Below are 14660 nucleotides of genomic sequence, written 5' to 3'. Positions count from 1 at the left end.
CCTTCACTCCGCGGTGATGGACTCCAGACGGCTAGCTGTTTCGAAAATGAAACTGGCTTACCTCTGACTTTGATAGGTAAAGACGAGAAAACGAAAATAAAACGCTTCTTTAAAAAATTTCAGGCGATTCACTCTTGCGGCCGGACACAGCGGAGGCTCAAGACACAAACGGTAAGGATAAGATGATGCGAGAGACGGGGGGACATTTTTTTGGGAGTCAGGCCTTTGCTGTCAAACCACGACAACAACAACACCTGATCCGCTTCTCCTATTTTAGCTTCAAGCTAATTACGGTTTACTTACAAGCGAGTGTAAACATGTGCAGACGTGTTTGTTGACCCCCTCTGACGAAATACTGCTTAATTCTCTGTCCAAGCGGTTTGTTGTGGTTTTAGATAAGACAAGCAGGAGAAAGGCTCACAGAAAACTGCTCCTCCTTTTTTTTCTTTTTTACAGCGGGATATGTTCAGCAAATACCATACCAGTTCGGGGCGTGTTGTACTGGAATGGAGGTATGTATATTTCGTATTTCCTGTCATAGATATGTCTATATTTTTTTCTTGGTGTATTTTTAGGGGCCTCTTATAAGCTACCTATAAGCAAAGCATTACACCACAATGTGTTGTTTATCGTGTGATAAGCCACAGCTTACATGTAAAATAAGTCTTTCTTACGTCATGAGGAGTGTTGGTCTTCTTTTCATGTAATTTTTGTGGGGTTTTCTGGGGGCTTTGGGCGTTGGTGTCACGGCTGTAACACAATAGTCAGACCAAAGCTTGAAGGACTGTGTTTTTGTTTGGTTTTACTTGGTCATTCGGGTATATTTATTACTTTGTGTCGCATTCAGACATTCTAAAATTGTTGCTGGTATCTAATGCATAAAGATATTGCCCTATCTGCTCTATGGACATATTTTATATATGCACTTTAGGCCAACTTTTATCTGCTTCCAACATGTATCATGTAAACAGAGTGCATTTTGACCAGTAGACCTAGTTTTGAATTCCCGAGTAAGTACCTACATTCATCTTCTGTCTGTGATCCTGACCTTTGGCCTTCCTTCCGAAGGGTCAGCAAAAATGGCATTTATCTGTACAGTCAATAGGCAAGGCAAGGCAAGGCAAGTTTATTTGTATAGCACAATTCAACAACAAGGTGATTCAAAGTGCTTTACAGAGACATTAGAAACAAGAACAAATAAAAAGCATGATTTAAAATTGATTAAAACAAGCAAATAAACTAACTAACTAATTAACAAACAAACAAACAAACAAACAAACAAAACAGTATATAAAATCAAAACAGATAAAATCAGAACAGTAGATAAAATCAGATCAATAATGAATAAACCAATAAAGAGTTATACTTGAGGTTAATTCTGGTGGACTTTGTGGATGTTGTAACCTGTATAGCGTGTTTTCTATAATGTATGGGTCTCAAATTTAGTTGATCTTTAACCAAGATATGAGGTGTGGTCGTACATATGCAGTGATATTTATGCAGAAAATGAAACTTAGCAGTGAAACCTGGTCACGTTCTTTAAAATTTAGAGCCATAACTCTCTCCCCTCCTTTCTACAGTCTGTAGCAGCAAGTTTGACAACTCGGTGAGACTGAAGCTGCTGTCGGTATGGCGCACTTTGACACAGAATACCAGCGCCTGGAGGCATCATACAGCGACTCTCCCCCGGGAGAGGAGAACCTGTTGATGCATGTGCCTGAAGGAGTTAAATGTATGATACACATGCACAAATCACAAACAAATATAAGACTTTTTCAAAAACGCATGCCCCTTTTGTCTTATATTCACAGTGATGCCTCAGAATAACAATGTCACTAACTGGAAACAACTCTTTTGCAGCTCAATGGCACCACATAGAAAACCTGGACCTGTTTTTCCAGAGAATATCCTTTGAAATAATTTTGGCACATTTCTTGCTCACCACATTCTGAATTGCGCTGCACTTTCTTACCGCAGATGGATTTAGGATATTCCTTAACACTTATTACGTCTATAATCTGCATCAAAAGAATGGATTCACTTGTATGCTGCTCGGAGAGATCTTTGAGCTGGTGTATGTATTCTCTCCATCACAAGTTGTATTTTTCAGCAAATTTAACATTAACTTTTATCTGTAGAGTATACTGTGTCTTATGTCTGTCTTCATATTTTCTATTTCTCCCTGTCTTTCTTCTTTACCTGGCACCGCTCGCTTTCTTTCTCTATGCAGTCAGCTGCTGTTTGTGGTTGGCTTTACAGTGTTCCTTGCTAACTGTGTGGATTATGACGTCCTCTTTGCCAACAAGTTTGTAAATCACACCGATTCATCTAAAGTCACCTTGCCAGATGCATTCCTCCCAGTGGATGTCTGCAGTGCAAGGTGAGTCTAAGACTCTGTATTTGTTAAAATGTCCTTATGGTGTCTTTTGCATAGACAGTGCTCCAGCTGTAGTTCAAAACAATAATAATATTTACCGTATGCTGTGCTTGGTGGAGCCCCTTAGTTTATTGACTGCCTTAAACTACACATTTTAGTCCTTCTATCTTTGAGACAGCTTTTTCTGATTGGTTGCAACACCTCAAACAGAAGATTTAACAGCAGGTGGGTGGGGCATCTATACTTACAGCCATGGCTTTGTGTGGCTGAGATGACCATGTCAAGGACATCTGCCCTAAATGATGTCATACAGAGACTAGATTAAAATAGAATATCTGACATCAAGCTTTTAGAGCAGTCTGAGGTTTATGTTTACATGCTGATGTTTTGACCATTTTAGATATGAGAATCCAGACAGAAAATGAGGAAAACATAAAAGGTCCACTTTAAGTCTACCTTAAATCTTCACTATATTATCTTCAGAAAATATTGTAAAATAAAGCCTCCAGTTTTCTTTATTTTTCTGATAAATATGACATTTTGTTGAAGCACTGCTTCAATACTGGTAAATAATAACATGTCTTTTGGTCTACAGAATCCGAAACAATGCATTTGTGATCTTTGTGCTGATAATCTCCGGGGTGTTTTGGCTACATCGGCTCTTTAAATTCATCTACAATGTGTGCTGTTATTGGGAGATCCGATCCTTCTACATCAACGCCCTTAAAATGACCATGGTGAGTTTTTTGTGGGACAGTTTGTCCTGTTGACATTAGAAACCCCTAATAATGTCTGTTATTTTTGCCAAGAATAAAGCCCAATTCCTAAGCTTTATAGTGCTTTTGTGCTTCAGTCAGAGCTCCCCTATGCAACGTGGCAGGAGGTTCAGGCCAGGATTGTTGAGATCCAGAAGGAACATCAGATCTGCATCCATAAAAAGGAGCTGACAGAGCTGGACATTTACCACCGCATCCTCCGCTTTAAGAATTACATGGTTTGTATATTTGCAGTGAAATGTTATTAAAGATTTTGGTGGATGAACACCTCCTTTCAGACATAACAAAATGATGTAACCTCAAACCAAACCTTTCTTCCTGTACTTCTCTAGGTTGCCATGGTGAATAAATCACTCCTTCCTGTGCGATTTCGACTTCCTGTACTTGGGGAGTACGTGTTTTATACTCGGGGTCTCAAATACAACTTTGAGCTCATCTTCTTTTGGGGACCAGGTCTGTCATCAGTTATGCATGTGTGCTTTTGTATACGAGTTATATCCTGTGTAAGTAATTGATCTGTTTATGAGAAGAAACCTTTATTTAAACTCTGCTGATTTTGATTGTTTTCATTCCTGCAGGCTCCCTGTTTGAGAACGAGTGGAGCCTAAAACAGGAGTATAAGAGGGGAGGGAACAGGCTTGAGCTTGCAGACAGGCTAGCCTCTCGTATCCTGTGGATCGGCATTGCAAATCTGCTGCTGTGTCCAGTCATTCTTGTGTGGCAGATCCTTTATGCCTTTTTCAGTTATACTGAGGTAAATGGTTTACATATGAATTAACTAAGCCATTTCCTTTTGCATTTAATAGTGACGACAGTGCTTTGTTTTGTTTTTTTATCTGTGTTTGTATGTAGGTGATCAAGCGAGAGCCTGGCTCTCTGGGGGCGAGATGCTGGTCTCTGTATGGTCGATGTTATCTGCGTCATTTCAATGAGCTGGACCACGAGCTCATGTCACGCCTCAGCAAAGGCTACAAGGTCAGTGCACCAACTCATCTCCTGCACATCTTTGATGCTCATACCTACCTTCTTATTTTGTAAAAGCTATGATTATAAAGGCTAATCCGTAAATCTGGCAAATCTGTAAATATATGAGACCAATTGGGATTTTTCCTGTAGATAAGAGCAAGGAAAAAGATTTTTCTGGTGCTTCTCATTCATTGCCTGTAGAGTTAATAATCAACCCCATTTCCTCCTCCTTTCTTCCTCTTCTTTGTACTCTGTTCCTGTTTCATTCAGGCTGCATCCAAGTATATGAACTGTTTCCTTTCACCACTGCTCACAGTGGTTGCCAAAAATGTGGCATTTTTTGCCGGGTCTCTTTTGGCCGTTCTCATCGCCCTGACCATCTATGATGAGGACGTTCTTGCAGTGGAGCATGTGCTCTCATCAATCACACTCCTTGGAGTGTGTATCACAATCTGCAGGTAAGGACTGATGGTGAAATAATTTAATGGGAAGTCTGAATAAGATAAAAACCTAAATTTAAATGTGTTCAGTGGAGAAGAAAAGTAAAATAAAGGGTAGAAAGCAGAATAGCAAGAAACCGCTAATCAGTCCAGCTGTGTAAAACTAATTGAAACTTTATAAATCTATAAAATACTAACAATATTGTAAATTAAATTGCATACATCTGCTACAAACTAAGACTATAGGACCCAAATCTCATCATGTAGAATATCAACCATTAACCCCGAGCCATTTCTTTATTGCCCTTTTAAAGCTACTCATAGTTGTAATCCCTTTAATGCTCTTTTGCATCTCGTTCTTCTTCCTACTTATGCAAGGAAGATGGATTCCTTGCCTTAAGCAGCTTCTGGCTCTTTTACATCTGAATTCCAAAAGTTAATTTGACACAGTTAATTATTTTGCGCTTTCAGCCATCCAAAACACTGAAAAAAAACTATGCATATGTGTAATTTATTATGAATGAAATTAATAATTTTTTAAAAATATCCACTTTTACTTTACTTAAACAGTTCATTCTTGTCTAATATGCATCTGTTTTCCAAAGCTTTGTGTCATCATACATATCTCAGTAAATGTGGAAAAAAAAGACCGTCTCCACCACTTGTCTTTCTTTCTCTACAGGTCATTTATTCCTGATAAACATATGGTGTTCTGCCCTGAGCAGCTGTTGCGGGTCATTCTGGCTCATATCCACTACATGCCTGATCACTGGCAAGGCAATGCACACAGATACGAGACCCGAGACCAGTTCTCCCAGCTGTTCCAGTACAAAGCAGTGAGTACAGAAACTTAACTATGAATAAACCTTTCTAAATGCATTTATTTTTTCAAATTATACACTGAACATGTCATTACCTGAAAACTGACTGAAGGACAATTAATGGAAGCCAATCATTGTTTTTAAAAAAACAAACAAATTATGTACACATGTTCTGCTCCTGCTTACTTCTGCCATGCTCTGCATGCTTTTTCCAGCCATTCTTTTGTAGATTTGCTGGTGTGTTTGGGAACTATGGCCTGTTGCAAGGGACGAGCTTTAGCTTGAAACCTCATATTTGACGCTAGAATACTTTGGAATACAGAAACATTCAGGCGCTCACGCTTGCTTATGATCAATCAAGTGCATTTGATTAGCAGCACTTGGCCGCCGATTACCCTTTTAAGTGATATGGAAGCAATAAGGGAGCACATAGGTATTCATACACTCCTCCTGCATTTTGGCTTCGTTTATGTTAAAGAAATAATGACATGGTGTAATATCCCGTGTTTTTGTAGCTCATCTAAAGTTACCTCATTTTAAGACTTGCTGAGGCCCAGATTATTTTTATTACTTCCTGATATGTAAAATCTTAGAACTGAGAGAAGGTGCACTTTCTTTTTACCATGAAAGGCTTCTGAAGATTTTCTGCTATTTAGCTGTTAATTACCAGAGACTATGGCCTGAATACACACACCACCCACCGCTAATAGTGAGCTTCACAATCACTGTCATTTGCATTCATGTCTCGTAGGGATTGGAAAATTAGCAGATTCTAGCTATTGACTGTGGGGGTCTTTAGTCCCATGCTGAGGAGCATATTATCACTGCTTGTTAGAAGTAATTTACTCTTCCCTTGAAGATTTTTAGTGCTGAAAGCAACGTTGAAGTTTAAATTTGAATGTGTTCAAAAAGAATAAATTTAGCATAACACTTTCCTCGTTTTCAGTGTGCAGTTTACGCTTTGTTTTCCTCCAGGTGTTTATTCTAGAGGAGCTGTTAAGTCCAGTGGTGACTCCCATCATCCTCATCTTCTGTCTAAGGAGAAAGTCTTTGGAGATCATTGACTTCTTCAGAAACTTCACTGTGGAGGTGGTTGGGGTGGGAGACACCTGCTCCTTTGCTCAGATGGACATTAGGCAGCATGGACACCCTGCGGTGAGAGACTGTCACAACGCAGCCAATTTTATGACTAAATATGTAGATGTAAACACAAAGTGTTTATGTATAAACTATGTGGTGTTATTGATTGATAATTAATCCTCCCTTTGTAGTGGATGTCAGAGGGGAAGACAGAGGCATCTATCTATCAGCAGGCAGAGGATGGGAAGACGGAGTTATCGCTGATGCACTTTGCCATCACTAACCCCCAGTGGCAGCCTCCTCGAGAGACCACACACTTTATCAGCCAGTTGAAAGAAAGAGTTCACAGAGAAGCCACAGGGGCTCCTTCAGACACACATCCAATGTCTCTGTCAGAGTCTGAGGTAGGCTGATGAACTACCATGCATACCCAAGTATGAAAGTGGTGATTAATTAATGTAATTACATTTTCACTGGTAAAAATTTATTTTCTCTGTTGTCTTTTCTTTCTTTTTTAGCCACGGAGTCTCATTGCAAACCTCTTGACAGGTCCCTCCACACTGGCCTCAGTTCATTTTGACCGGGATATTTCTTTAGCAAATCATGCAGCAGCTGGCATAAACGATGGGGGGTCCGCCTTACGCTCTCTTTCACCAATTAGCAGCAGCCTCCACTTGAGAGGCAGCTTAAGTGCAGCTCACAGGGCTGCTGGCCATACTAGCAGAACAATGGCAGGCTCAGGGTAGGAAAGATACTCTTTCAGTTATACTAAACTCATGTTCTCCTTCTCTTTGCCATTTCCTTGTGTCCAATTTTCTCCACATTTGTTCTCTCCTCCGGTAGGACCGACGCTCGAACTGTGAGCTCAGGCAGCAGCGCATGGGAAGGTCAGCTTACAAGTTTGGTCCTATCAGAGTATGCCTCCACTGAGATGAGCATCCATGCACTTTATATGCATGAGGTATGTGCGTGCATAACAGAGGTATTATGACTATTTCACAGATCTCATCCATCTTTATCCATCCTCATCTTTCTCGCTTTTATTCCGAAGCTCCATAAACAGCAGTCTCGTGGCGAGATGTCCCGCCATACCTGGCACAGACAGGAGAGCGATGAAAGCAGCGACAGCATCCCAGATGAAGTAAGGAGCGAACCCATTCCCCATTCAAGAAATTTCCCTCGATCGCACACTTTCCCCACCACAGTTCCCAGTCCTAGTGCCATTCCCACTTCAGCTTCAGCCACCAGCAGCACCGCTCTGGGCCAGGAGAGGCCAACAGCACAGAGCAGCAGTCAGAGACACCACAGTGGACCTACAACTGGTATCTATGTTTTTGGTTGCTTGGTATTCTTTTTAATGTTATTAATTTTAAGGTTATTATAATAAATCTTTACTTTTGCAGTAGCATTATTACAATGAATGGAAATATAAATTAATAAACTTTAAGAAAATGTGTTCATTTTAGGAAGAGGTGTGGGAGCTGTGTCAGGACTAATGTGAAAATTTGCCTGCAGTGGAAATACTGTAATTCTTCAGTTCTACTTATAAACTGTATATAAAAGATAGATGTAGAGTCTGGAATTGAAAAGAAAGCTGATGCAAAGTGCTTTAAACCTGCATCCTTTCAAAAGGCCATAAGGAAGCGACTCAAAAAAGAAGCCAGTTGTGGAGAAGTCACAGAAGTGTGTTAAATCTTGACTACCTGTCTGTTTGTTTTGAAGACCCGTTTGGTACAGGGGTAAAGATAGTGAGGTCAGCACGTGTGCCAATGGGGGGATGGGCAGAGGATGGTCAAACAGCGCAACGACACCATGAACCACTACCAGAGGAGAGTTTAGAGGATGAAATGCCTCCTCACATACACAAGGTGAATGCTCTTTCTTTCTGTGTGTGCTATTGAATGTTAATTTGTCTGTATTCACTGCAAGTAAATGAATATTTTGTTCTTTCTCTCACTTTAGGTTACATAATCAAGCCATGTGAATACCTGCATCTGCCCTTCTATAGAGCCCACAACATTGATCCTCATCCAGACCCTTTTCCAGGACTGAACATCTGATCTGACATAATGCAAAAGCAGTAAAACCATCTGAACAGGTTTAGATAGTTATTGCCTTTGGTCATTCGAATACTTTGTGACTTTGCGACATCAATGATATATTTAACAGGCATTTGGAGTAAACGTGTTTATCAGAAGAGGACCTTCAGGATCAAGTTATTTCTAATAGCCACTGTGCACATCAGATTACACTACACATATTTAACATCACGTGGGATGAAAGTGCGTATGCTGTGGAGACACAGTGCTTGTGAACACCAAGCACTGCTGGAAAGTAAATAGTTTGCCCAAACCAGACCACAGCAGTCCGGACTGTGCTGTCGACCACTTTTGCAAACATGATAACATGAAATAAAGAAAATGAAGAATGTCTCCATAACAATGAAATGTGTTTAGACAGATGCTGTTAAAAACAGAGACTTTCATTGTGTATATTTGTTCTTGTACTGATAGCAGCAGGGTGTGGATTATACCATATACTCTGCATTTCAGCTTGCATTTTGCCTCTTGGAAAAAAAGTATGAAGATCTCAACTCTTATAAAATTCACATAATATTTTTCATATCATCTTTTAATTTAACCCTTTTCTGCATTAATTGCTTTACAAGAGATTTTTCTAAAAATGTCCCAAAGCCCAGGAATCTGGATGCATTTGCACAAATTGATGTTTGTTTAAAAAAATGAATTGTACTGATTTGAGTTCTGCATGCAAACATGCACTGTGTTATCAGGTTATTTCACAGCAGCCCAGGGGAATATTGAATCCATTTTGATGTGTTTGCAGACACTTTAAAATCTGATGTCACCCATTTTTTCCCCCATTTAAATATTTGTCAACAGACTTATAGACTAATAGTTCAGTAGAAAAACAAGGCTGTCAAGGCATGTAATATTGACTTCTGCCATACTAAAATCTCCCAAAGTGCATGGACATCACATATTCATCCTTCTGGAAAGTTCAAACTTGATGGCACAGCAAGAAACTCTACCATATCCAGTCAGAGCATGGAAGCACTCTGTTCCCCATGTCAATAAGCCAGGTCTTTACACTGGGAATGATGCACTTTAATAAGTTGCTAATGCAGAGTGTCACTTAACTTGGATTGTTTTGCATCTGTATATTTTCGTACACATATTGTTAAATTATTTTTATTTTTCAAAGGGATGTGCCAAGGTGATGATGAAGTACTGTCGATGGAGACTGAAGTGATTAATGTTAATTTGAAGGTGATAAATCTTGTAAAATACCAATTTGTACAGCTGAAAATTCGTCTATTAAAACGATGCAATGAGTTTGTGTGTGCAGTGAAAAACAAACTACAAACATGATACTGGTGTCAAGCCAGCCTCCAATTCGAGACTTGCAGTCAAGCCAGCCTCCAGTTTGTTTTACGTTCCCTGTGTATTCAAAGTATTACGGGAATGGATGTGGAAACCGGATTTCAAAATAAAAGCCAACTTCGAGTGAATTAACAGATATGTTAAGAACATAATAACATATAATTTAGGCTTTTTTTTTTTTTTACAAACTCTAATGTTAGATCTATATGACACAGCCTTGTACCCTAATTGTGCCCTGTCACTATCAAGGCCATCTTATTTTGGATTTCAAAGTAAAAGCCCTGTGAATCTTCATTTTTGAACTACTCTTTCAATGACTTAATAATGCTCTTAAAAGCAAAAGTCGTATTTCCAAATACTATTTGAACTTTATATCAACACTTTCCACCCACAGTCTTTTTACAGTGATACCATATCAATATCAAGTCAGTCTGATTTTGCCTTTCATAGTAATGGCCCTTTGAAATTGTCCATAATTGACTTAATCTTCTAACGATTCAAAATGCTCTAAAATGAAAAATTCTTGTTTCCACAGGGTAATTCCACCTTAGATCAACAGTATACAGCCCCACAGTGATACCATATCAATATCAAGTCATTCTGATTATGCCTTCCAAAATAAAAGCCTTTTTAAATTGTCCATAATTGACCTAACTTTCAGTGATTTCAAAATGTTTTAAAATGGAAATTTCCTGTTTCCACAGGGTAATTCCACTCCAGATCAACAGTATACAACCTCACGATGTTACCATATCAATATCAAAACATTCTGATATTGCTTTAAAAAATAAAAGCATTTTCAAACTGCCCATATCTGAGTTGCTCCTGGAACAATTTCAAAATGCTCTAAAATGGCACATTCCTGTTTCCACAGGGTAATTCCACTTTAGATCAACAGTATACAGCCCCACAGTGATACCATATCAATATCAAGTCATTCTGATTTTGCTCTCAAAAATAAAAGCCTTTTCAAATTGTCCATAATTGACCTAACTTTCAGTGATTTCAAAATGCTCTAAAATGGAAATTTCCTGTTTCCACAGGGTAATTCCACCTTAGATCAACAGTATACAGCCCCACAGTGATACCATATCAATGTCAAGTCATTCTGATTTTGCCTTCCAAAGTAAAAGCCTTTTCAAATTGTCCACAATTGACCTAACTTTCAGTGATTTCAAAATGCTCTAAAATGGAAATTTCCTGTTTCCACAGGGTAATTCCACCTTAGATCAACAGTATACAGCCCCACAGTGATACCATATCAATATCAAGTCATTCTGATTATGCCTTCCAAAATAAATGCCCTTTCAAATTGAGCATATACGGCCTACTTTTTTGACGATTTCAAAATGTTCTTAAACAGAATTTTGCTGTTTCCACAGGATAATTTCACTTTAGTTCAACAGTATACAACCTCACGATGTTACCATATAAATTTCAAGTCATTCTGATTTTGCTTTCAAAAATAAAAGCATTTTCAAACTGCCCATATCTGACTTGATCCTGGAACAATTTCAAAATGCTCTAAAATGGAAAATTCCTGTTTCCACAGGGTAATTCCACCTTAGATCAACAGTATACAGCCCCACAGTGATACCATATCAATATCAAGTCATTCTGATTATGCCTTCCAAAATAAATGCCCTTTCAAATTGAGCATATATACGACCTACTTTTTTAACGATTTCAAAATGTTCTTAAAAAGAATTTTGCTGTTTCCACAGGATAATTTCACTTTAGGTCAACAGTATACAACCTCACGATGTTACCATATCAATATCAAGTCATTCTGATTATGCCTTCCAAAATAAAAGACTTTTCAAATTGCCAAGATACGACCTACTCTTTTAAAGATTTCAAAATGCTCTAAAAGTGAAAATTGCTGTTTCCACAGGATAATTTCACTTTAGGTCAACAGTATACAACCTGACGATGTTACCACATCAATATCAAGTCATTCTGATTTTGCTTTCAAAAATAAAAGCATTTTCAAAATGCCCATATCTGACTTGATCCTGGAACAATTTCAAAATGCTCTCAAATGGAAAATTCCTGTTTCCACAGGGTAATTCCACCTTAGATCAACAGTATACAGCCCCACAGTGATACCATATCAATATCAAGTCATTCTGATTATGCCTTCCAAAATAAAAGACTTTTCAAATTGCCAAGATACGACCTACTCTTTTAAAGATTTCAAAATGCTCTAAAAGTGAAAATTGCTGTTTCCACAGGATAATTTCACTTTAGGTCAACAGTATACAACCTCACGATGTTACCATATCAATTTCAAGTAATTCTGATTATGCCTTCCAAAATAATGGCCTGTTGAAAATGCCCATAATTTACCTAACTTTCAGTGATTTCGGAATGCTCTAAAAAGGAAATTTTCTGTTTCCACAGAATAATTTCACTTTAAATCAACAGTATACAACCTCACGATGTTACCATGTCAATTTCAAGTCAGTCTGATTTTGCTTTGCAAAATAAAAGCTTTTTCAATTTGCCCATATATGACTTACTCTTGGAGCGAATTCAAAATGCTCTAAGATGGAAAATTGCTGTTTCCACAGCATAATTCCACTTTAGATCAATAGTATCCAACCCCACAGTGATACCATATCAATATCAAATCAGTCTGATGTTGCCTTCCAAAATAAAAGACTTTTCAAATTGCCGATATACGACCTACTCTTTTAAAGAATTCAGAACGCTCTAAAAATGAAACTTGCTCTTTCCACAGGATGAATCCATGTTAGATCAAAAGTGTACATCCACACCATGGTACTACTTCAATTTCAAGTCATTCTGATTTTGCCTTCCAAAATAATGGCCTGTTGAAAATGCCAATAACTTACCTAACTTTCAGTGATTTCGGAATGCTCTAAAAAGGAAATTTTCTGTTTCCACAGAATAATTTCACTTTAAATCAACAGTATACAACCCCACAGAGATATGATGTTAAGATCAAGTCACTCTGATTTTGCCTTCCAAAATAAAAGTATTTTCAAATTGCCCGTAGACGACCTACTCGTTTAACGATTTCAAAATGCTCTTAAATTGAAAGATGCTGTTTCCACAGGATAATTCCACTTTAGATCAACAGTATCCAACCCGACAGTAAAACCATGTAAATTTCATGTTGGTCTGATTTCGCCTTTCAAATTAATGGCCCGTCGAATTTGTCCATATGTGATATACTCTTTCAGTTATTTCAGAATGTTTTAAAAATGAAAATTGCTGTTTCAACACATATTGGGTTTTCATTTTGAAAAGCAAAATCAGACTCAATTGATTATGACAGAATTGAATCATAAAGATGATGTAAAAGGAAGCTGAAATTGCCACTAGGTTGTAATTGATAGTACGTTTATATTTTAAGTCTGTGGAAAGATGTCATTCTAAATAAAGAAATTACAAAACAGCTTGCAAACCAACCATGACATCTTCAACAGGCCATTATTTTGGAAGGCATAATCAGAATTACTTGAAATTGATATGGTAACATCATGAGGTTGTATACTGTTGATCTGGAGTGGAATTACCCTGTGGAAACAGGAAATTTCCATTTTAAAACATTTTGAAATCACTGAAAGTTAGGTCAATTATGGACAATTTAAAAAGGCTTTTATTTTGGAAGGCATAATCAGAATGACTTGATATTGATATGGTATCACTGTGGGGCTGTATACTGTTGATCTAAGGTGGAATTACCCTGTGGAAACAAGAATTTTTCATTTTAGAGCATTTTGAATCGTTAGAAGATTAAGTCAATTATGGACAATTTCAAAGGGCCATTACTATGTTCGTCTCCTCCTGAAGGCCCGCAACACTGCCTTTAGGTCAGGAGATGCACACGCCTACAGTACAGCCAGGGCTAATCTAAAGAAGGGCATCAAAAAAGCCAAACACCATTACAAAAAGAAGGTAGAAGAATACTTCTCCAACTCCAACCTCCGACGCATGTGGCAAGGACTCCAGACCATCACAGACTACAGGACCACCAAACCCTCCCCCGCATCCTCTGATGTCTCCTTCCTCAACGAGCTCAACAACTTTTATGCTCGTTTTGAGCGAGGGAACCCCACAACCACAACCAAAGCAGACATGACGCCAGACCACCAACCTATGACTCTCTCCCCCACCGATGTAGGAGCGGTGCTGAGCAGGATCAATGTCCACAAGGCTGCAGGCCCTGATGGCATCCCCGGGCGTGTTCTCAGAGCGTGTTCTGGGGAGCTTGCAGGAGTGCTCACAGACATATTCAATCTGTCCTTGGCCCACGCTGTGGTACCGGCCTGCTTCAAATCCACCTCCATCGTCCCGATACCCAAAAACTCCAACCCATCTTGCCTCAATGATTACCGCCCAGTAGCACTCACCCCCATCATCACTAAGTGCTTAGAGCGACTGGTCCTAGCACACTTCAAATCCTGTCTCCCCCCCACCCTGGACCCCCACCAATTCGCATACCGCCGGAACAGGAGCACAGAGGATGCAGTCTCCATCGCAATGCACTCTGTCCTCTCACACCTGGACAACAACAACACCTACGCCAGAATGCTGTTTATAGACTTCAGTTCAGCATTCAATACAATCCACCCCTCACAACTCATCAGGAAACTGACAGACCTGGGTATCAGTTCCCTCATCTGCAAATGGTTACTGGACTTCCTGACCAACCGCCCCCAACATGTCCGGCTGGATAACCGCTGCTCATCTACCATCACAATGAACACCGGTGTACCACAAGGCTGTGTGATGAGCCCTTTCCTCTACTCCCTCTTCACCCACGACTG

General features: G+C 39.1%; 1 protein-coding gene across 1 annotated transcript; it reads left to right on the top strand.

The window, feature by feature from the left end:
* atg9a (ATG9 autophagy related 9 homolog A (S. cerevisiae)) lies at positions 1–9989 on the top strand. Its single transcript, XM_004540315.4, has 20 exons — positions 1–171; positions 457–512; positions 1581–1732; positions 1861–1904; positions 2010–2074; positions 2231–2380; positions 2973–3114; positions 3231–3371; positions 3486–3606; positions 3732–3907; positions 4006–4128; positions 4390–4577; positions 5242–5395; positions 6356–6535; positions 6652–6864; positions 6979–7202; positions 7304–7421; positions 7512–7782; positions 8183–8328; positions 8423–9989. The coding sequence occupies exons 3-20, from the start codon at positions 1630–1632 to the stop codon at positions 8429–8431; spliced, it is 2568 nt and encodes an 855-aa protein (XP_004540372.1). The 5' UTR covers positions 1–171; positions 457–512; positions 1581–1629; the 3' UTR covers positions 8432–9989.
* Positions 9990–14660: the final 4671 nt, after the last annotated feature.

This window comes from Maylandia zebra, linkage group LG19 (genome assembly GCF_041146795.1).
Source record: "Maylandia zebra isolate NMK-2024a linkage group LG19, Mzebra_GT3a, whole genome shotgun sequence".
Lineage (NCBI taxonomy): Eukaryota > Metazoa > Chordata > Actinopteri > Cichliformes > Cichlidae > Maylandia > Maylandia zebra.
Note: the sequence above shows the minus strand (reverse complement) of the source record. Positions and strands in the feature narration are given on the sequence as shown.

Excerpts from the sequence above, each read along its gene's own strand:
- atg9a (XM_004540315.4), top strand. The coding sequence starts at position 1,630 with ATGGCGCACTTTGACACAGAATACCAGCGCCTGGAGGCATCATACAGC. Across the intron at positions 2,075-2,230 it reads GGAGAGATCTTTGAGCTGGT|TCAGCTGCTGTTTGTGGTTG; the intron begins GTATGTATTCTC and ends TTCTCTATGCAG. Across the intron at positions 3,115-3,230 it reads ACGCCCTTAAAATGACCATG|TCAGAGCTCCCCTATGCAAC; the intron begins GTGAGTTTTTTG and ends TTTGTGCTTCAG.